Source organism: Somniosus microcephalus, chromosome 20 (assembly GCF_052327205.1).
Source record: "Somniosus microcephalus isolate GS21.2 chromosome 20, FLI_Smic_1.0, whole genome shotgun sequence".
NCBI classification, from domain to species: Eukaryota; Metazoa; Chordata; class Chondrichthyes; order Squaliformes; family Somniosidae; genus Somniosus; species Somniosus microcephalus.
In genome coordinates, this window is record NC_141006.1 from 79632821 (window position 1) to 79656550 (window position 23730).

The window sequence follows — 23730 nt, forward strand, 5'->3', positions numbered from 1 at the left end:
AGGTCGCCTGCAACCAATGCTCATAGAAACATAGAAACATAGAAGATAGGAGCAGGAGTAGGCCATTCGGCCCCTCGAGCCTGCTCCGCCATTCAATGCGATCATGGCTGATCATCCAAATTCAGTATCCTGTCCCTGCCTTCTCCCCATATCCCTTGATCCCTTTAGCCTTAAGAAATATATCCAACTCCTTCTTGAATATATTTAATGAATTGGCCTCTACGGCCTTCAGTGGTAGAGAATTCCACAGGTTCACCACTCTCTGGGTGAAGAAATTCCTCCTCACCTCAGTCCTAAATGGCTTACCCCTTATCCTTAGACTGTGACCCCTGGTTCTGGACTCCCCCGCCATCGGGAACATCCTTCCTGCATCTAGTCTGTCTAGTCCTGTTAGAATTTTATAAGTTTCAATGAGATCCCCTCTCATTCTTCTAAACTCTAGCGAATATAAGCCTAATCAACCCAATCTCTCTTCATACGTCATTCCTGCCATCCCAGGTATCAGTCTGGTGAATCTTCGCTGCACTCCCTCCATGGCAAGAACATCCTTCCTCAGAAAAGGCGAGCAAAACTGCACACTATACTCAAGGTGTGGTCTCACCAAGGCCCTGTACAACTGCAGCAAGACATCCTTGCTCCTGTACTCAAATCCTCTCGCTACAAAGGTCAGCATACCATTTGCCTTCTTAACCGCATGCTGCACCTGCATGCTTACTTTCAGCGACTGGTGCACAAGGACACCCAGGTCTCGTTGCACTTCCCCTTTTCCCAATCTATTGCCGTTCAGCTAATAATCTGCCTTCCTGTTTTTGCCACCAAAGTGGATAACCTCGCATTTATCCACATTATACTGCATCTGCCATGCATCTGCCCAATCACCCAACCTGTCCAAATCATACTGGAGTTTCTCTGCATCCTCCTCACAGCACACACGCCCACCCAGTTTTGTGTCGTCTGCAAACTTGGAGATATTACATCTAGTTTTTTCTTTTTCCTTTAAATCCCCTCCCACCCCCCACATCTCGGTTTACAAATCTCTCATGGCTAGCCTCAACAAGCTTAATGTGTTTTAAAAACAGAAAATGCTGGAAAAACTCAGCAGGTCAGGCAGCATCTGTGGAGAGAGAAGCCGAGTTAACGTTTCAGGTCGAAGACCTTTCGTCAGAACTGGAAAAAAGCAGGAAATGGAACAGATTTTTAAGCAAGTGTGGGGGCTGGGAAAGGGGGAGGGGAGGAAAGAACAAAAGGGAAGGTCTGTGATAGGATAGAAGGCAGGACAATTAAACAGATATTAAGAGATATTCAAGGCGGGAGGAGGTGGTAATGGGACAGGTTAATAAACAAAAGATGGCTCTAGTTGAAGTGTGAATTGTACTGGCAGAATGAAAGACAGCTGCCATGTGGGAGAGAGAAAAAAAGCACAAACAAAAAGTGTGGATAAAAAATATATAAATGTGATAGGGGCCGAGGTTCTGGTCTGAAATTGTTGAACTCGATGTTGAGTCCAGAGAGCTGTAAAGTGCCTAATCGGAAGATGAGGTGCTGTTCCTCGAGTTTACGGTGAGCTTCCGTGGAACAATGCAAGAGGCCGCGGACGGTGAGGTCTGAGTGGGAATGGGGCGGTGAATTAAAGTGACAGGCCACCGGGAGCTCGGGGTCACCCTTACAGAGTGAACGGAGGTGTTCCGCAAAGCGGTCACCCAATCTGCGTTTGGTCTCCCCAATGTAGAGGAGACCACATCGTGAGCAGCGAATACAGTATACTAGATTGCAAGAAGTACAAGTAAATCGCTGTTTCACGAAATGTGTTTTGTTGCTCATTTCCACGAGCCCATTACAGGATGGGAGCGAGTCTCAGCGTGGCGACACAAACCCTGTTGCTTTCCACCAGTCACGCAGCCCCTGTTTTAGATATCGAATTTATTGTCAAAATCATCCAGGGAAAAATAACCCTTAATGCCTTAAGGTTCATCAAAACATACTTTTCATTACAGATTTCTGAGCTAAAAAAAGTTAAATCTTGAATAGTCTGCAATATTCATGAGGGGGACATGGAAAGCAATGCAAGGGTGATAGAAACTCTGTAACTAGGCCGGAAGAGATTAGAAGACCCAGTGAGATGGTCCTTATAGAAACATCGAAGATAGGAGCAGGAGTAGGCCATTCGGCCCTTCGAGCCTCCTCCGCCATTCAATGAGATCATGGCTGGTCATCCAAATTCAGTACCTTGTCCCTGCCTTCTCCCCATATCCCTTTAGCCTTAAGAAATATATCCAACTCTTTCTTGAATATATTTAATGAACTGGCCTCCACCGCCCTCTGTGGCAGAGAATTCCACAGGTTCACCACTCTCTGGGTGAAGAAATTCCTCCTCATTTCAGTCCTAAATGGCTTACCCCTTATCCTTAGACTATGACCCCTGGTTCTGGACTCCCCGGCCATCAGAAACATCCTTCCTGCATCTAGTCTGTCCAGGCCTGACAGAATTTTATAGGTTTCGATGAGATCCCCTCTCAATCTTCTAAACTCCAGTGAGTATAAGCCCAATCGGCACAATCTCTCCTCATACGTCATTCCTGCCATCTCAGGTATCAGCCTGGTGAATCTTCGCTGCACTCCCTCCATGGCAAGAACATCCTTCCTCAGGTAAGGCGACCAAAACTGCACACAATATTCAAGGCGTGGTCTCACCAAGGCCCTGTACAACTGTAGCAAAACATCCTTGTTCCTGTACTCGAACCCTCTTGCTACGAAGGCCAACATACCATTTGCCTTCTTAACCGCCTACTGCACCTGCATGCTTACCTTCAGCGACTGGTGCATAAGAACACCCAGGTCTCTTTGCACTTCCCCCTTCTCCCAATCTATTGCCATTCAAATAATAATCTGCCTTCCTGTTTTTGCCACCAAAGTGGATAACCTCACATTTATCCACATTATAGTGCATTTGCCATGTTTCTGCCCAATCACCCAACCTGTCCAAATCGTACTGGAGTTTCACAACATCCTCCTCACAGCTTACCCTCCCACCCAGCTTTGTGTCATCTGCAAATTTGGAGATATTACATCCAATTCCCTCGTCCAGATCATTAATATATATTGTGAACAACTGGGGTCCTAGGACCGATCCTTGCGGTACCCCACTAGTCACTGCCTGCCACTCGGAAAACGACCCGTTTATTCCAACTCTTTGCTTTCTGTCCGCCAACCAGTTCTCTATCCAAGTCAATACCTTGCCCCCAATCTCATGTGCCTTAATTTTGCACGCTAATCTCTTATAGGAATAGTTTGTATTTCCCAGCATATATAAAGCAATTCAACTGCAGAGACTCACATGTTTACCATCAGCTGTAGTTTTTTTTAGTACTATTTTCCTCAACATTAAGGTACATAGATATAGTTCATGAAGTCACTGAACAATTTATCACATGACACTTACAGTCCTTCAGGAGAAGAGCAGATTTAAAACAATTGTCCTCTTATATATGGCAGACAGTGAATATCAAAAAGCTGTTCTCCCATTGGTAGGGGACATCATAACCGGGTCCAATCCTCACCTTACCTGACATTCAGGAGTGGAAAGCCTGGTAGATATTTCCTTCCTAAACCCAAGGGCATTGAGACCTATTCTGGTGTCTCTACTGCTAACCTGGCTGAGTGCAGCTTATTCAGTACAGACTGGAGATGGATCCCGAGGATGTTACTAGTCTGTGTGCCTCAGTTCCACAGCGGGGAGTACAGTTACCTAATATGCAATTAGAGAGACAAGTGTTAAACTGTTATTGAATTCTTAGTGAAGTGTGACACCAGAATAGGTCTCAATGCCCTTGGGTTTAGGAAGGAAATATCTATGAGGCTTTCCTGAATGTCAGGTAAGGTGAGGATTGGACCCAGTTATGATGTCCCCTACCAATTGTAGCAACACATTGATGGAACCCTGTTCAGCATAGAGCTGAGCTGCAAACCCCACATCTTATCCACCACCAAAAGTGTCTACTTCCATCTCTGCATCATTGACCCCACCGTGCTCCTACCTGAGCCCACCACCACAGAAACCCTGAGCCACACTTTAGTCATCTCTTGACTTAATTTCTCCATTGTCCTCCTTACTGGCCTTCCATGCTTCACAAGCTCCAACGTGTCCAAAACTCAACTACCCGTATCCTGTCCCAAACTAAATCACATTCGCTGACCTACATTGGCTTCCTACCCCTCTCCAATGCATTGAATCTGAAATCTTATTCTCATCTTCAAATTTCTCCATCCCCTCATACCATTTTATCTCCACAACCTCCTTCCATCTTATAGTGCCTATTCCCAGCTGCACCCTTTGGCCTTTTGATTCTGGTATTTTGTGCATTCGGCTCTCCCTTCATCTCAGCAATGGTGGAAGAGACTTCAGACACATTGGTCCTATTGTTTGGATCTCCCTCCTAAACCCCTACACCTCTCCGCTTCTCGGTCCATCTTTGAAAATGTTCTCAAAACTCATCTCTTTGACCAAGGTTTCAGTCGCCACTCTCAATCTGACCCTACATGGCTTGACCTGTGGCTCAGTGGGTCGCTCTCTTGCCTCTGAGTCAGAAGGTAATGGGTTCAAGCCCCACTCCAGAGACTTGAGCACATAATCTAGGCTGATGCTCCAGTGCAGTACTGAGGGAGTGCTGTACTGTCAGAGGGGCGGTACTGAGGGAGTGCCACACTGTCGGAGGGGCGGTACTGAGGGAGTGCTGCACTGTCAGAGGGGCGGTACCGAGAGAGCGCTGCACTGTCAGAGGGGCGGTACTGAGGGAGTGCTGCACTGTCAGAGGGGCGGTACTGAGGGAGTGCCGCACTGTCAGAGGGGCGGTACTGAGGGAGCGCCACACTGTCGGAGGGGCGGTACTGAGGGAGTGCTGTACTGTCAGAGGGGCAGTACTGAGGGAGCGCCACACTGTCAGAGGGGCGGTACTGAGGGAGTGCCGCACTGTCAGAGGGGCGGTACTGAGGGAGTGCTGCACTGTCAGAGGGGCGGTACTGAGGGAGTGCCGCACTGTCAGAGGGGCGGTACTGAGGGAGTGCTGCACTGTCAGAGGGGCGGTACTGAGGGAGTGCCGCACTGTCAGAGGGGCGGTACTGAGGGAGTGCTGCACTGTCAGAGGGGCGGTACTGAGAGAGTGCTGCACTGTCAGAGGGGCGGTACTGAGGGAGCGCCGCACTGTCGGAGGGGCGGTACTGAGGGAGCACCGCACTGTCGGAGGGGCTGTCTTTCAGAAGAAAAGTTAAACTGAGGCCCTGTCTGCTCTCTCAGGTGGATGTAAAAAATCCCATGGCACTATTTTGAAGTGTCCCTGGTGTCCTGGGGCCAATATTTATCCCTCAACCAACATCACTAAAACAGATAACCTGGGCATTATCACATTGCTGTTTATGGGATCTTGCTGTGCTTCCCACATTACAACAGCGACGACTGATTCATTGGCTGTGAAGCGGTTTGGGATGTCCTGAGGTCATGAAAGGTGTTATATAAATGCAAGTCTTTCTTTTATCTGTTCCTGTTCTCACTCTGGGTAAAAGGCCATGTGAATCTAACACTGAAGGCACTGTATAAATGCTTGTCGTAGAATGCTAATATACATAGTCATAAAAACTTCTTTTTAATAATTGAAACTGAGCACCTTCTCCATGGTGGTGACAGTGCCTCATGATATTAAACAATGTGATGCTCACATTTATCAACAGTAAGACAAAAATAAAAATAAAAAATTGATAAATGCGGCAAGCCAAGAAAAGTCAGCATTAATTTTGTCCAATCAGCAATGTCACTTCATGGGGTAACATGGGGCAAAACCATTTCTCCTTCCATGTTAGTATCAGTGGACATGGTCCTACTGCTCTTCCGAGTACTTTTCCATCTACTTATACGATGCGTCAGAAACTTCCTGAATTTTTTGGTCAGGAAGCAGTATATGATGGGATCCAGTGTACAGTTCAAACCCATCAAGCACAGCGTGATCTGATGGGCGTTGTTCAGTGCACGCCTAAGCGCACAGTCCTCCCTCCGCCACAGTTCAAGGATGGTGAGAGTCCAGGGGCCGTGTACCAGGTGATGGGGGACAAAGCAGATGATGAAAACAGTGATGACAGCACACACCATGCGGAAAGCCTGCTTCTTCACCCTCTCGCTCTTCCGTGGCTGGACTGGCTGGGTCGATAACAGACTTAGGATACGTATATTGCAGCAGATAATTATGAGGAAGGCAATGAAGAAAGCGCCAATCAAGATAAAGTGGATGATAACCACGGGTGTTGATGAATTATTGTCATACCCTTCAAAGCATTGAGTAACATTACCAACTTTATTTGTTCCTTTTTGGAATAGGAAAGGCAATGCACTGCTAATGATTACAATCCAGATGACTGTCGATATAATGATGCCTCGCTTTCTGTCACTGTACTGAACTGTTTCTATTGGGTACGCCACGGCACAGTACCTATTGTAACTAATCACCGCAAGGAACACAACAGAACAGTAGGTATTGATAAAAAATAGACATCCAGCCAACCTACAGGCAATTTCAGTAAATATCCAGTTCCCTTTGGTGCTGTAGTACACTATCCAAAGCGGGAGGGTCAGGATAAAAAGTAGATCAGCCACGCTCAGATTCACCATGAAGATTTTAATCTCATTTGTACTTCTGGTAGGGGTCATCTGTTTAAAAACCCACAGCACATAGCAGTTTCCCAGGAGTCCTAGTATGAAGATGAAACTGTAGACAATTGGGATCAGTATGTATCGGAATTCAGCATCGACCTGGCAGCTGTTGTTGCTCTTGTACGAAATGCCAATGACACTGAAATAGGTGACATTATGGTCAAATGAAGTCATTGTTAAACTGCAGAGAATCCAAATCTTGCAGAAAACATTAAGCGTTTACGAATAGCGTGGAAATCTAGAAAAAGAAGAAATGTGAAGTTATCCACTTTGGTAGGAAAAATAGAAAAGCAGAGTATTTTTTAAATGGTGAGAGATTGGGAAATGTTGGTGTTCAGAGAGACCTGGGTGTCCTTGTACACGAATTACTGAAAGTTAACATGCAGGTACAGCAAGCAATTAGGAAAGCAAATGGTATGTTGGCCTTTATTACAAGAGGATTTGAGTATAAGAGTAAAGACGTCTTACTGCAGTTATATAGGGCCCTGGAGAGACCACACCAGGTAGCATGGTGGCATAGTGGTTAGCACTGTTGCCTCACAGCACCAGGGACCCGGGTTCAAATCTGGCCTTGGGTGACTGTCTGTGTGGAGTTTGCACATTCTCCCCGTGTTTGCGTGGGTTTGCTCCGGTTTCCTCCCACGGTCCAAAGATGTGTGGGATAGGTTGATTGGCCATGATAAAAATTGGCCCTTAGTGTTAGGGGGGATTAAATACACGGGGTTACGGGCATAGGGCTTGGGTGGGATGGCTATCGGTGTAGGGACCGGGTGCTAGGGTTTGGATGATCAGCCATGATCTCGTTGAATGGCGGAGCAGGCTCGAAGGGCCGAATGGCCTGCTCCTATGTTTCTATTGTGGACAGTTTTGGTCTCCTTACCTAAGGAAGGATATACTTGTCATAGAGGGAGGGCAATGAAGGTTCACCAGACTGATTCCTGGGATGGGGGGATTGTCCTATGAGGAGAGATTGAGTAGACTAGGCCTATATTCTCTAGAGTTTAGAAGAATGAGCGGTGATCTCATTGAAACATACAACAATCTTACAGGGCTTGGCAGGGTAGATGTAGGGAGGATGTTTCCCCTGGCTGGGGAGTCACAGTCTCAGAATAAGGGGTCGGCCATTTAGGACTGAGATGAGGAGAAATTTCTTCACTCAGAGGGTGGTGAATCTTTGGAATTCTCTACCCCAGAGGGCTGTGGAGGCTCAGTCGTTGAGTATATTTAAGACAGAGATCGATAGATTTTTGAATATTAAGGGATATGGGGATAGTGCGGGAAAGTTGAGGTAGAAGATCAGCCATGATCTTATTGAATGGTGGAGCAGGCTCGAGGGGCCGAATGGCCGACTCCTGCTCCAATTCTTATGTTCTAAGGTTGGCCATTTTGAAGTATTACACAAGATGCATAGATCAGGTGTCAAAGATGTTTTCAGAATGGAGCATCTGAAGTAACTGCACCGGAAAGAGTTTCGTTTTTATTAAAAAGATTGAGCACATATATCACATTGCATGATTTTTTTGGATGATATTTCCCCAAAAAACGATTCAGGGAAAAAGAATTACAGTTAATGTTATGTTTTAAAGCAAAGTTCCTTTTTTAAAAAAAACAGCACTATGAATGGTGTTTAATTTTCTCTAAAGAATCTAAACAATAAACAATTTGTTAGCCTGTCTCTATGATCAATAAATACCTCACACTCAGGAGGGAAAATTCAATATCGCCCCATTTGGGGCGCCATTATCGGCCGTGCGCAAAGTTTAGCGCCTGGCGCTAATTATCGCCTCCGACAGCAAACTTGGCTTTTATCGCCCCTGGAGGTGATTGGAGCGCTAAATCAGGCGCTTCACACCTGTCTTAAGGCGCAAAGGCCGAGGAGCGAGGCGCGACCTCAGAGCGCTGGCGAAGCAAGGAAGGGCAAATCAAAATAAACCTGCAAAGTGCTGCTCAGTACTCAAAACTCCTTCACACAGCGTTGAATCTCTCCAGAAGTCTCTCTCTCTCTCTCTCAGAATGCGTGGTGCAAAAATGTCACTGACAAAAAAAGACAGGAAGCGGTCGCCTTTAAATAGCGCTCCCCCAGTCCCTTTCTGACAGCATAACCCTCCCCTCAACCTGTCGTTGCTAGCAGCAGGCGGTAAGGGAGGGGGCGCCACTCAATATCCGGTCCGGGGTGCTAACGGGGCGTTGCACACTCGACTGACGTCACGATCTGCCGGCGCAGGAGATCGTGGCAGTAGTGTTTAGCGCCGCCACAAAATGTCTAGTTAATTTTGCGAGCGGCGCAAACATCGCTGCGCACGGGCGCTAGTTGCTTTGCACCTCATTAGCGCCCTCTTAAGGCGCTAACGGGAGGTGCAAACAACTGAATTTTTCCCCCTCATTGTCTTAGGAGGTCCCTGCCCCTGGTGGTCAGCGGTTCACTGGCATAAGCTCGAGTTGTGAACACAGATATAAAAGCACAAAAACAGAGACATGCAGCCTGCCCCCTGCCTGTCTCAGTAAGCTCCTCCAGCCCTATAACCTCCCACACCACACTTTCCGTTCCTCTGACTCTGACCTTTTATGCTTCTTCCCCTTCCTTTGCTCCACCATTGGCAGCCGTGCCTTGCACCGCCTAGGCCCCAGGCTCTGGAACTCTCTCCTTAAACCTCTCCAACTTTTGAGACCCTCCTTAAAACCCACCTCTTTGACCAATCTTTTGGTCACTCCTCCCAATATCTCCTTCTTTGGCTTGCCGTTCATTTTTTCCTTACGCCTCAGTGAAGCACCTTGGGACATTATTTCTATGTTAAAGTCACAATATAAATGCAAATTGTCATTGTTGTTATTACATGGAGACAAGCGGCACTGATTAAATGACGTGAGCCTGATGGTAACGGTTGGTCTGTAGGTTCATTGTTGTCTGTGAAATAAGGCAGCTCAATGATTTGTGGAACCAGTTTTTGGATCATTGCTCTCGTGATCTCACCCCAGGTATGGTGGCACAATATCAACGTTTGCGGATGGCACAAATGTAGATATTATGTTTAACTGTGAAGAGGACTGTAAGCAACTTGACGAGAACATAGGCAGATTAGCACACTGGACAGATAGATGTCAGATAAAACTTAATGCGGAGAAATCGCACAAATGCATACTCTTGGTAGAAGCTGGCGGTCAGCAATCAATAGTAGGACCTGATTGATTTATCCCCTCATTACACCAGGATGCCTGGGACCAATTGTACCATCCCTACTGCTACCTCAGCAAGGATGCAGCCCAGGGCCTTTTAGATCTGTATGGTTCAGTACCACACCATGCTGTGGCTTTATTTACTAGGCTATCGGGAGAGCATAAGAATACCTTTGGTATTTGGCCTGTAATTTGATCCTTTTTATCTGGCCCAAAAACTACGCAGAGACACAAATTGGCATCCATTTCACGGGAACTAATTTAAGGACCACTTCTAAAAAATATTAATACAATAGCAAAATACTGCAGATGCTGGAAATCTGAAATATGCTGAGCGTTTCCAGCACTTTCTGTTGTTATTTCTAAAAAATATTATACTAATTGTATCCCTGGAATACTAGCCAGCCGGAAATATGATCCAGTAACAGAGGTAGGCATTCCCTAACTTAACATTTATATTGTATTTTCTCTCTCACCATCAGTTTTTGACTGACTATGTGAAGCTGGCAACAGGATTTCCATGTTACATTATAACTAAGTATTCTCATTTTAGGATCAAATCCAATAATTACCACCGCACCCCCACCCCCACCCCCTTCACCCACAAAAGGATCAATAAAACACAGAAATGTCAAAGTCAGCATACTGTCTTTATCCCTCTTTCGGATGAGACGTTAAACTGAGGCCCCGTCTGCTCTCTCAGGTTGATATAAAAGATCCCACGGCACTATTTTGAAGAAGAGCAGGGGAGTTCTGTCCTGGGGCCAATATTTATCCCTCAATCAACATCACTAAAACAGATTATCTGGTCACCATCAGATTATTGTTTGTGGGAGCTTGCTGTGTGCAAATTGTCTGCCACGTTTCCTACATTACAACAGTGACTACACTTCAAAAAGTACTTCATTGGCTGTAAGGCACTTTGGGAGAGAGGTTTTGAAAGGCGCTATAGAAATGCAAGTTCTTTAATTCTTTTACTGCAGTTCTGGGGTGACACACGCAGCCGTTCTCCGTTTGGAACAGGGAGCAGTTCATCCTTTGTCCATCCTAACACTCAGAATGTTGCTGAATGTCTGTCAGTCACACGTCAGATACAGTCCAGTGAACTCAGTCCAGTGGGGGAGGAGGTGCTGAGGAGGTGGCTGATGATAGACCTCTATTCATTTTAGCGGTCGATCTTGTGAAGACAGCCGTAAGTGTTTGCTATTTAATAAATGTTCCTTCTAAAGGCCGTCTCACTAATGAAACCACATTAAATCCAACATTTTCTGATTGCAAACATTTAATTTTTGACTTGAAAAGTACCTATTTACTCACAGCTGATTTCACCCAATTATCTGACCTGAATTCAGGAGAGAATATAAAACCTAAAAATTAGAAGCTTAAACTGCTGTATCATTAAAGTCTTGAGCTTCTTTTAAATTAGATTGAAGCTTCATTAGAAGCAAATGGAAATAAGGGAATGCCTCGGTGAGTGTCCCCACCTTAGACTACATTATTTTGCTATTGGGAAGGGTTCACATGGCACAAACCAAAGATTGTGAACTGCAGCATCCTTAGAGCTCCGAATAACTCCGTTCCCAAGCCTTCGATTCCATCCCTCTCGCTCTCCCTGGCCACTGTCTCAGGCTGAACCAGACTGTTTGCAACCTCGACATCCTTTTTATCCCTGAGCTTCCGACCCTGTATCCTCTCCATCACCAAGACCACCTGCTTTCACCTCTATAACATCGCTCGTCTCCACCCCTACCTCAGACCATCTGCTGCTGAAACCCTCTTCCATACCTTTGTTACCTCTAGACTTCATTATTCCAATGCTCTTCTTCCCAAGCTCCCATCTCCCACCCTCTGTAAACGTCAGCTCATCCAATACCCTGCTGCCAGTGTCCTAACTCACACCAAGTCCCGTTCACCCACCACCCCCTGTGCTCGCTGCCAGTGTCCTAACTCACACCAAGTCCCGTTCACCCATCACCCCCTGCTCGCTGACCTACTTTGGATCCCAGTCTAGCAACATCTCATATTTAAAAATCTCATCCTTTTATTCACATCACGGAAGACCTCTCCTGGTCCCTCAATACCTCCTCTCTGGTGAAGAAGGCCCAGCAGCGCCTATATTTCCTAAGGAGGCTGAAGAGATGTAACCTGTCACCCCTGATCCTCTCTAACTTTTACCGCTGCACAATAGAGAGCATCCTGACGAACTGTATCACAGTATGGTATGGCAGCTGTAGCTCCTATGACCGGAAAGCCCTGCAGCGGGTAGTCAAAACTGCCCAATGCATTACCGGCACCCGGCTACCGACCGTAGAGCACATATACCAGAAACGCTGTTTACGGAGGTCACGGTCGATCATCAAAGACCCTACCCACCCCAGCCACAGTCTGTTCGCCCTCCTGCCATCTGGGAGATGCTACAGATGCATTCGCACCCGAACGACCAGATTTAGGAACAGCTTCTTTCCCAGGGCTGTCATCCTACTGAACTCTACAAATAAACTCTAAAGCCTGCACATCTGCCAATGCACTTATTATGGTTATGTTTATGTTAATGTATTACAAGCCAAATGTATGTTGAATGTTTAAATGTCTTAATCTAAATGTACACTCTCGGGAGCCGCAAGCCTACATTTCGTTGTACTGCACTTGTGCACTAACAATGACAATAAAGTTGATTATGATTATGATTATGATTATGATGGCCTCACTCTTCCCTGTCTCTGTAACTTCCTCCAACCCTCCAAGATCTCTGCTTTCCTCCAATTCTGGCTTCTTGCACATTCTTGATTTCCTTCGCCCCACCATTAGCGGCCGTGCCTTCAGTTGTCTAGACCCCGAGCACTGGAATTCCCTCCCTAAATCCCTTGCCTCTCTCTCCTCCTTTAAGACGCTCCTTAAAACCTACCTCTTTGACCAAGCTTTTGGTCACCTGTTCTAATATTTCCTTATGTGGCTCCTTGGGACATTTTACTATGTTAAAGGCGCGATGTAAATGCAAGTTGTTGTTGTTATAGAGAAGTAGCACACAAAGTGTGTAGGCAACCTTTCCTCTTTCCCACCAACTCTTCTACTGCCGAGCAAAGCTGAAATCACTTGCCCTGACACCACATGAGTGTAAGGCAGAAGGCCAAAAATACCTCGTGGATGACCCCATCAATGTCCCCAGCCACATAGATGCCGGTGTCCATTGAATTTGGTTCATCCCCATGATACATATAGATACATATAGAAGATAGGAGCAGGAGTAGGCCATTTGGCCCTTCGTGCCTGCTCCGCCATTTAATGAGATCATGGCTGATCCTTTAATTCAGTATCCCGTCCCCGCCTTCTCTCCGTAACCCTTAACCCCTTTTGCCCGTAGAAATATATCTAATTCCCTCTTAAATATATTTAATGAGCTGGCGTACACTGCCCTCTGTGGCAATGAGTTCCACAGGTTCACCACTCTCTGAGTGAAGAAATTCCCCCTCATCTCTGTCCTAAATGGTTTAGCCCTTATCCTTAAATTATGTCCTCTAGTTCTGTTCTCACCCGCCAAGGGAAACATTCCTTCTGCATCCAGTCTGTCTAGACCTGTCAGAATTTTATACACTTCTATGAGGTCCCCTCTCAATCTTCTAAACTCCAGTGTGTACATCCCTAAACTACATAGTCTCTCCTCATAGGTCATTCCCGCCATTCCTGGTATCAGCCTGGTGAATCGCCGCTGCACCCCCTCCATGGCAAGAACATCCTTCCTCAGATGAGGCGACCAAAACTGTACACAGTACTCGAGGTGTGGTCTCACCAGTGCCCTGTACAGCTGCAGCAAGGTATCCCTGTTCCTGTATTCTAACCCTTTTGCTATGAAGGCCAGCATACCGTTTGCCTTCTTGACCGCCTGTTGCACCTGCATGCTCGCCTTCAGTGACTGGTGTACAAGAACACCCAGGTCTCTCTGTACTTCCCCCTCTCCCAATCTATTGCCATTTAAATAATAATTTGCCCTCCCGTTCCTGCACCCAAGGTGGATAACTTCGCACTTGTCCACATTATAGTGCATCTGCCATTTATCCGCCCAATCGCCCAGTCTGTCCAAATCGCTCTGGAGCTTCCTGGTCTCTTCCTCTGAGCCCACCCCCCCTCCTAGTTTAGTGTCGTCTGCAAATTTGGAAATGCTGCATCCGACTCCCTGATCCAGGTCATTAATGTAAATTGTGAACAGCTGGGGGCCCAGGACAGATCCCTGTGGTACCCCACTTGTTACTGCCTGCCATTCAGAAAATGAGCCGTTTATTCCAACTCTCTGTTTTCTATCTGACAGCCAGTTCCCTATCCACCCCAAAACTTTCCCCTTTATCCCATGAGCCTCAATTTTCCATGCTAATCTTTTATGTGGGACCTTATCGAAGGCCTTTTGGAAGTCCAGGTACACCACATCTACTGGCTCTCCCCCATCTACTCTACCAGTTACTCCCTCAAAAAATTCCAATAGATTAGTCAAGCACGATTTACCCTTTGTAAATCCATGTTGACTCTGTCCTATCCTGTCCCCATTTGCTAAGTGCTCCGCTATTTCATCCTTAATGATGGACTCCAGCATTTTGCCCACAACTGATGTAAGGCTTACAGGTCTGTAATTACCTGCTTTTTCCCTACCCCCCTTTTTGAATAGTGGGGTAACGTTAGCTACCCTCCAATCCATCGGCACTGTTCCCGAGTCTAATGAATTCTGAAAAATCATCCTTAGTGCATCCGCTATCTCTAGGGCCACCTCCTTCAGTACCCTAGGATGCATGTTATCAGGCCCTGGGGATTTGTCCACCTTCAATCCCTTTAGCTTCCTTAACACCATATCCTTAGAGATATTGATTTGCGTCAGTTCCTCCTTTGCCAATGTCCCTATTTTTCCCGATATCCCAGGGAGGTTTTTTGTGTCTTCCTTCGTAAAGACTGACCCAAAGTATGCATTTAGTTGATCTGCCATTTCCTTATTTCCCATTATATATTCCCCCGTATGATGTTAAGAAGCACTTGAGTGCACTGACACAGTGAAGGCTGAGATCCTGAAAGAATCCTAGCTGTAGTCCTGAAGACCTGTGGACTAGAAGCAGACTCCCTCCCAGACACCTTATTCCAGTGCAACAGTGACCCTGGTGCAGCATAAACATCACCCCCTAAAGTGTCTCCTTCAGTCTATAGAAACTCGAATGTAAAGTAATTATTCAAAATGTACAAATGGCAAATTTAGCAGCATAAAAAACTGTACTTACCTTAAACATATAAGTTAATTTTATCTCACTCAGTTCTTTCCCCCTTCCCCCGGTGAGACTGACTCATGCTCAGGTGGAGTTCCACAGATAAAGGCTCACCCTGTCTTATTCTAAGGCAGTCAGTGCCAGCAGGCTTTTCAGCTGAGACTGAACCTGGCCCCGCCCAACATCCAAACATGTAAACTTCATAGAATCACACAGCACAGCAGGAGGCCACTCGGCCCATCGTGTCTGTGCCGGCTCTTTGAAAGAGTTCTCCAATTATTCCCACTCCCCCCTGTCCTTTCCCCACAGCCCTGTCCTTTCCAGGTATTTCTCCAATTCCATTTAGAGCTGCCTCCTTCAAGGCAGGTGCATTCCGGATCCACCAGTGATCAGGAGTGGGGAATTGGCTGATATTCCCCCCTCCTTTGCTCAGGAGCATGGGGGCAATTGGAATGTCCTTAATGTTCAGGTCAGCTCAGCCAGCATAGTTTCCTTTGTAACATTCACAAAATCTTTGGCTTTTACACGCCCATCATCTATCCAACTGGAGATCCCTAAATCCTGCTCTGTTAATTCGATGTTTCCCGAGTAACATTTTCAAACATTCAAACAAAATTCACCTGGGTGAGTCACGAGTAATTTAAGTTTTCTGTTGCTGATGGGTTTTGAGACGCGGGTTAAGCTCTGGGGGAGACGGGCCGCTTCCTTCCTTGGCCCGATGTGCTCCGAAAGCTCGACTTGTGCCAGGACACAGCATTGAGAGAAAACCAGCGAGAGTTAAATGACCAGCTGCTGTCATTAAAATAGGCCACCCAGTTCTCGAGTAAAGTTTACACCATCTGTAACACCCACACTAGCGCCTGGTGTTTCCTCAGTGCTTTCCTCAGTCAATCAACATATATAATTCATTGAACAAGTCTACATTGTCACTACCGAGTGATGTTCCGACACATTCAGCAAATGATTGGAAATACTCACCCTGCCCTTAAACTGCCCGGCGAGTGATGACAGGTCAGCAATGCCTCACCTCAATGTCTGCAGCGATCCAGAAATATTGTCGCCAAAGAAAACAATTGGAGGGCTCCAGTGAAAAGTACACATTTCTGCCGTGACAGGCTGGTAACTGATGTCGGTTACTCTATGAGGAACCAGCTGGCAGCTTGTTGGGCAAGTTGCTGGTTGCTCTTCTGTGAGGAGGAAGTAACAAAGAAGGACACTGCGGTTCAACCCGCCTTTTGATTTAAGATTGAGGTCACCTCCAGAACATTGCTACATGTTTTATAAAACTAACAGTAAAGCCTCATTTCTGAAGGACACAAAAATAACACGAGAAACTTTTCCTTCGGGAGTATCTGACAGAGGAGTTTGAAATACAGCCGCAATGTTCTTATGTTCTTATAACTCTCTCAGAATCTCCTTCTCGGAAGAATGAGAGGAGCAGCCCATATTGCTCAAGACTGAAAAGTTCCAATAATTTGTTGCATTCTCTCAAGATGAGGAAACTTTCCACCGTCCGTCAGATACGCGTGCATGATGACTAATTAATGCCGGATTGCACATGCTGTAAATGTTATGAGTCAAAACGCAACGGTAATTAATATCACGCTGCTCCCGACCTCTTTACAGCCTTAGTCCAAAGATGGACAAAGGAGCTGATTTCCAGAGGTGAGGTAAGAGTGACTGCCCTTGACATCAAGGCAGCGTTTGACCTGTGACATCAAGGAGCCCTAGTGAAGCTGAAGTCAATGGAAATGGGGGGAAAACTCTCCACTGGCTGGAGTCATACCGAGCACAAAGGAAGATGGTTGTGGTCATAGCCCCAGGACATTGCTGCAGGAGTTCCTCAGGGCAGTGTCCTAGGCCCAACCATCTTCAGCTGCTTCATCAATGACCTTCCCTCCAACATAAGGTCAGAAATGGAAATGTTCGCTGATGACTGCACAGTGTTCAGCACCATTCACAACTCCACAGATAATGAAGCAGTCCATGCCCGCATGCAACAAGACCTGGACGACGTTAAGGCTTGGGCTGATAAGTGGCGGGTAACATTCGTGCCACACAAGTGCCAGGCAATGACTATCTCCAACAAGCGAGAGGCTAAACACCGCCCCTTGACATTCAATGGCATTACCATCACCGAATCCCCCACCATCAACATCCTGGGGGTCACCATTGAACAGACACTTAACTGGCCCAGCCACATAAATACTGTGGCAACAAGAGCAGGTCAAAGGCTAGGTATTCTGCGGTGAGTGTCTCACCTCCTGACTCCCCAAAGCCTTTCCACCATCTATAAGGCTCAAGTAAGGAGTGCGATGGAATACTCTCCATTTGCCTGGATGAGTGCAGCTCCAACAACACTCAAGAAGCTCAACACCATCCAGGACAAAGCAGCCCGCTTGATTGGCACCCCATCCACCACCTTAAACATTCACTCCATCCACCACCGGCGCACCGTGGCTGCAGTGTGTACCATCTACAAGATGCACTGCAGCAACTCGCCAAGGCTTCTTCGGCAGCACCTCCCAAACCCGCGACCTCTTCCACCTAGAAGGACAAGGGCAGCAGGCGCATGGGAACACCACCACCTCCAAGTTCCCCTCCAAGTCACACACCATCCTGACTTAGAAGTATATTGCCGTTCCTTCAGCGTCGCTGGGTCAAAATCCTGGAACTCCCTCCCAAACAGCACTGTGGGAGCACCTTCACCACACGGACTGCAGCGGTTCAAGGCGGCTCACCACCACCTTCTCAAGGGCAATTAGGGATGGGCAATAAATGCTGGCCTTGCCAGCGACGCCCACATCCCATAAACAATTTTTTTTTTAAAGGGATAGTACAATATGTGGATGATGTGAGCTAGTGGGCAATTGTAGATAATACGAGACAGTCTGTGATAAGGACAAGGGATTGTGCATGATTATGAACAATATGGCATAGTGCCTGATATAGATAATATGGGAGAGTGCCTGATATAGATAATATGGGATAGAGTCTGATATAGATAATATGGGATAGAGTCTGAAGATGGGCTGCTGAGATTTTAGTGTTTTTAGTGTCTAAAATGGGGAAAAAAAGTTTCATTTCATTTCAATTTTTAAAAGGTTTTAAAATTAAATTTAGTTCTAGTTAAGTTAGTTTAGTTTAGTTTAGTTTAAGTTTAGATTAGTCTAGACAAAGTAGAGAAGGAAAAGACCGCCAGAAAGACTACCAAAGAAAAAAAAACCCAGAGGAAAATAGAGGGAAAAAAAAGTCAAAGCAAAAAAAAAAGAAACAAGAGAAGAACTACACAAACCAGTGAACGGCAGCCACACAGGGCTTCAGCAGCGCTGGTTGAGTCGGCGGCATCGGGACCGAGTTCGAGGAGGCGAGGTGACTCGGGCCGCAGCCCAGCGGTCCAGCAACCGGCACAGCCGAGGGGACTCGGGCCGCATCCCAGAAATCGGAACGCAGCCCGGCAACGGGCACAGCGGAGAGGACTCGGGCCGCATCCCAGAAATCGGCACAGCCGAGGAGATCCGGAACGCAGCCCGGCAATCGGCACAGCGGAGAGGACTTGGGCCGCATCCCAGAAATCGGCACAGCCAAGGAGATTCGGAACGCAGCCCGGAAATCCAGCAATCGGCACAGCCAAGGGGACTCGGGCCGCAGCCCAACAATCCAGCACGGGAAAGGCCCAAGGAGCCAGGCCAGCAGGCACAGAGACCTCTGAGGAGAAAGAGAGCAACCAGAAGGCTCGCAACCAAGACCGTGAGTACAGGGCCCAGGGAGGGAGGCCCAGGGAAAGGCCCGAGGAGCCAGGCCGAAACAGAGGCCCAGAGACCTCTGAGGGGGAGGGGAACAGCCCGAAGGTGTGGTAAACCACTTTATCGTTACACTATAGTTATCACTGTTGTATTGTTATCACCGTTGTATCACGATACGAGGTCGCCTCTTGTCGCGCTGTTATACCTGGGCTGACCACCTCCGACTCCGCCCATGGCTCCACCTACCTGCCCAGGTATAAAGGTAGTCGACTGGCTGGTATTCCTCCTTGTTGGACCCGATCACCCACGAGGGTGGGCTCTGTTATTTAGTCAATAAAAACCTTTAGTTACGTTCCTAACTCGTCGCCTTTTATTGGACGAATTGATAGGTATATCAATTTTATTGACTAAATTTTAAAGATGTCTACTACTGGCCAGCCAGAAGCCCTCCCAGAAGCACAGCCACACCAGCCGGCTTGGCTGCAAGCCCTCAAACCACCGTACCTGGATCTAAACCCACAGGCAGCAAACGCAGCCCTCAACTTCAAACACTGGCTGGACTGCTTCGAATCCTACCTGGAAGAATCCGGCGCCCCGCAGAGATCCAAACTAAGACTTCTGAACGCCCAAGCGAGCCCGAGAGTATACGCACTCATACAGGACACGACTACGTACGAGGCCGCTATCAACCTACTGAAACAGCAGTACCGCAGCCCGGTAAATTACATGTACACCAGGCACCTCCTAAGATCCCGCCCGCAACAGCCAGGAGAGTCTGTAGCTGAATTTTTACGGGCGCTAAGAGCACTCGGCAGGAACTGTGACTTTAAAGCGGTGACGGCTGTTGAAAATACGGAAGATAATATCCGCGATGCCTTTGTGAAAGGCCTACGGTCCGACTACTCACGGCAAAGACTGCTTGAAGCTAAAGACCTCGACCTGGACAAAGCTGAAGCCCTCGCTCTCTCCCTGGAGGTGGCCCATCAGGACCAGGAGGCGTTTTCCAGGTACTGCTCGCGACCCTGGGACTCGGGCCCGACCCCTACCGCAATACCCTTCGCAGCGCCGCCCCCGGGACCTACCTCAGCGTCGGCGTCCCGGACCCGACCGGGCCCGCCACCCCCGGTACCGGCTCCGACATCGGGCACCCGCGATCGGGCCGCCGGCTGCTTCTTTTGCGGCCAGGAGAAGCACCCGAGGTCGCGCTGCCCAGCCAGGAACTCTACCTGCACAACCTGCAGGAAGAAAGGCCATTTCTCTAAGGCCTGCAGGAGCGGATCTTCAGAGGCCAGCAGTGCCTCATGTGAACTGTGGGGGCGGCCATCTTCTTTCACGGCAACTGAGGCCAGTATCCCCACACGTGAGTCATGGGGGCGGCCATCTTTGATCAAGGCAACCGACCCCAATAGTGCCTCATGTGAGTTATGGGGGCAGCCATCTTCTCCGCCATTTTGTCCTACCTCGTGGGAGACGCCATTTTACCCACCACGCCCGACTGCCACCGGGCCCCCGGACCCGACGACCGCCTCGCCCGCAGACGACAACGACTCGCTTACCTACACGCTAGCCTCCGTCACTCTGGATCAAGCCCGCCCACACCACCTGTCCAAGTCGATGATGGACATCAAAGTAAACGGCCACGCCACGACCTGCCTGTTCAACAGCGGAAGCACGGAGAGCTTCATCCACCCAGACACGGTGAGCCACTACTCCCTCCCTGTCCTGCCAACGCGCAACCGAATCTCGATGGCATCGAGGTCCCACGCCACGGACATTAGCGGCTACTGTGCTGTGACCTTGTCGGTTAAGGGTACAGAGTATAAAAACTTTAAACTCCTCGTCCTCCCCCAGCTCTGCGCTGCCGTCCTACTAGGGCTGGACTTCCAATCCCACCTCCAAAGTGTAACCCTAGCATACGGTGGACCCCTCCCCCCACTCACAGTCGACAACCAGCGAAGGTTAAACCGCCCACCGCGTAACACCTGCAGCCTATCCACCCTCAAGGTGCCGCCACCTTCCCTGTTCGCTAACCTCACCCCCGACTGCAAACCCGTCGCTACCAAGAGCAGGCGGTACAGCGCTGGGGACAGAGCTTTCATTTGCTCTGAGGTGCAGCGTCTCCTGAAGGAGGGCATCATCGAGGGGAGCAACAGCCCCTGGCGTGCCCAGGTCGTGGTCGTTAAGACCGGCGATAAAAATCGCCTGGTCATCGACTACAGCCAGACCATAAACAGATACACCCAGCTGGACGCATACCCCCTTCCCCGCATATCTGACATGGTCAATCAGATTGCACAATACCGCATATTCTCGACCATCGACCTTAAGTCGGCCTACCACCAACTCCCTATCCACCCCGAGGACCGCCAGTACACCGCCTTCGAGGCGAATGGGCGCCTATACCACTTCCTTAGGGTCCCCTTCGGTGTCACCAACGGGGTCTCGGTCTTCCAAAGGGAGATGGACCGGATGGTTGACCAGAACGGACTGCAGGCCACATTCCCCTACCTAGATAACGTCACCATCTGCGGCCGCGACCGGCAGGACCACGACGTGAATCTGGAGAAATTCCTCCGTACAGCCCAACGGCTGAACCTCACCTACAATAAGGAGAAATGTGTGTTTAACACCTCGCGCCTTGCCATCCTTGGCTGTGTAGTAGAGAACGGACTCATCGGCCCCGACCCCGAAAGAATGCGCCCCCTCATGGAGCTACCCCTTCCCCACTGCCCTAAGGCACTTAAGAGAACCCTGGGGCTCTTCGCCTACTATGCCCAATGGGTGCCCAATTATGCGGACAAAGCCAGACCCCTCATGAAGTCCACATCCTTCCCCCTTACGGAGGAAGCGTGCGCAGCCTTCTCCCTCATTAAGGGAGACATTGCCAAGGCCACTATGCACGCAGTGGATGAGTCCATCCCCTTCCAAGTCGAGAGCGATGCATCCGACTTCGCCCTAGCCGCCACCCTTAACCAGGAGGGGAGACCGGTGGCCTTCTTCTCAAGGACCCTACAGGGCCCTGAGATCCGACACTCGTCGGTCGAGAAGGAGGCCCAGGCGATTGTGGAGGCGGTACGACGCTGGAGGCACTACCTGGCAGGCAAACGATTTACCCTCCTTACCGACCAACGTTCGGTCGCTTTTATGTTTAATAACAAGCTGAGGGGCAAAATCAAGAATGACAAGATCTTGAGGTGGAGAATCGAGCTCTCCACCTACGATTATGATATCTTGTACCGGCCAGGTAAGCTGAACGAACCCCCCGATGCTCTGTCACGAATTACATGCGCCAGCGCGCAAAGTGATAGACTTCAGACCCTCCACAACGACCTCTGCCACCCCGGGGTCACCAGACTTTACCACTTCATTAAGGCCCGCAACCTGCCCTACTCCATCGAGGAGGTCAGGACCATAACCAGGAACTGCCAGACCTGCGCCGAGTGCAAACCGCACTTCTTTAGGCCGGACAGAGCAAGCCTGATCAAGGCCACCCGCCCCTTCGAGCGCCTGAGCATCGACTTTAAGGGGCCCCTCCCGTCCTCTGACCGTAATGTGTACTTCCTCAACATTGTTGATGAGTACTCCCGTTTCCCCTTTGCCTTCCCCTGCCCAGACATGACCAGTACCACGGTCATTAAATGCCTGAACGACCTCTTCGCCTTGTTCGGGTTCCCAAACTATATACATAGTGACCGGGGCTCCTCTTTCATGAGCGAGGAACTCCGTCAGTTCCTACTAGCGAGAGGTATTGCAGCAAGTAGGACCACCAGCTACAACCCCCAAGGGAACGGCCAGGTGGAAAGAGAGAACGCGACGGTATGGAAGGCCGTCCTCTTAGCCTTAAAGTCTAAGGGCCTCCCAACCTCCCGCTGGCAGGAAGTCCTCCCGACAGCGCTGCACTCCATCCGGTCACTACTTTGCACTGCCGTTAACGCCACCCCCCATGAACGAATGTTTGTTTTCCCCAGGAAGTCGACTACTGGAACCACTCTACCAACCTGGCTGACCTCTCCGGGGCCCGTCTTGCTGCGAAAGCACGTGAGGGCCCATAAAACAGACCCCCTGGTCGAAAGGGTGAACCTCCTGCACGCCAACCCCCAGTACGCCTACGTGGCTTACCCAGACGGGCGGGAGGACACTGTCTCCTTACGAGACCTCGCACCCTCGGGCACTCCGGAGACACCACCTTTACCCCCCCCCACCACCCCCCCAATTCCAGCCCAGGTAGCCTTCGCCGACCACGCAGACACCAGCACTAACACCGGATAATGCAGCACCGCCGCTGCGACGATCGGAGAGGCTTACGAGGCCTCCGGACAGACTGACATACCAGAACTGGTAGTACACTTCACCCCGCCGGACTCAAATCTAAACAAGGGGTGAATGTGGTAAACCACTTTATCGTTACACTATAGTTATCACTGTTGTATTGTTATCACCGTTGTATCACGATACGAGGTCGCCTCTTGTCGCGCTGTTATACCTGGGCTGACCACCTCCGACTCCGCCCATGGCTCCACCTACCTGCCCAGGTATAAAGGTAGTCGACTGGCTGGTATTCCTCCTTGTTGGACCCGATCACCCACGAGGGTGGGCTCTGTTATTTAGTCAATAAAAACCTTTAGTTACGTTCCTAACTCGTCGCCTTTTATTGGACGAATTGATAGGTATATCAGAAGGCACCGGGAAACAGCGGCTCACAGACTCAGACCTGAGAAGGGTGAACCCAGGAGCCGAGGCCCAGGGACCACGGGGTCGGAGAGGGGGACCGGGAAAGTTCGCGAACAGGGACAGGGTAACACCAAACCCGGGGCCCCAGAAAAGCTTATTCTAAGATCAACAATACTTTACCAAAAATGAGCGAATCAGAAGATCCACA

General features: G+C 48.8%; 1 protein-coding gene across 1 annotated transcript; it reads right to left on the reverse strand.

The window, feature by feature from the left end:
- Window positions 1-5615: 5615 nt before the first annotated feature.
- On the reverse strand, window positions 5616-16615 carry ptafr (platelet-activating factor receptor). Its single transcript, XM_085963071.1, has 2 exons — window positions 16084-16615; window positions 5616-6932 (listed from the first exon to the last, which is right to left on the reverse strand). Exon 2 carries the CDS (start codon window positions 6866-6868, stop codon window positions 5807-5809), a length of 1062 nt encoding a protein of 353 aa, XP_085819197.1. The 5' UTR covers window positions 6869-6932; window positions 16084-16615; the 3' UTR covers window positions 5616-5806.
- Between the last annotated feature and the right edge of the window lie 7115 nt (window positions 16616-23730).

Bases quoted from the DNA above. Each gene is read 5' to 3' on its own strand.
- ptafr (XM_085963071.1), bottom strand. From the start codon at position 6,868: ATGACTTCATTTGACCATAATGTCACCTATTTCAGTGTCATTGGCATT.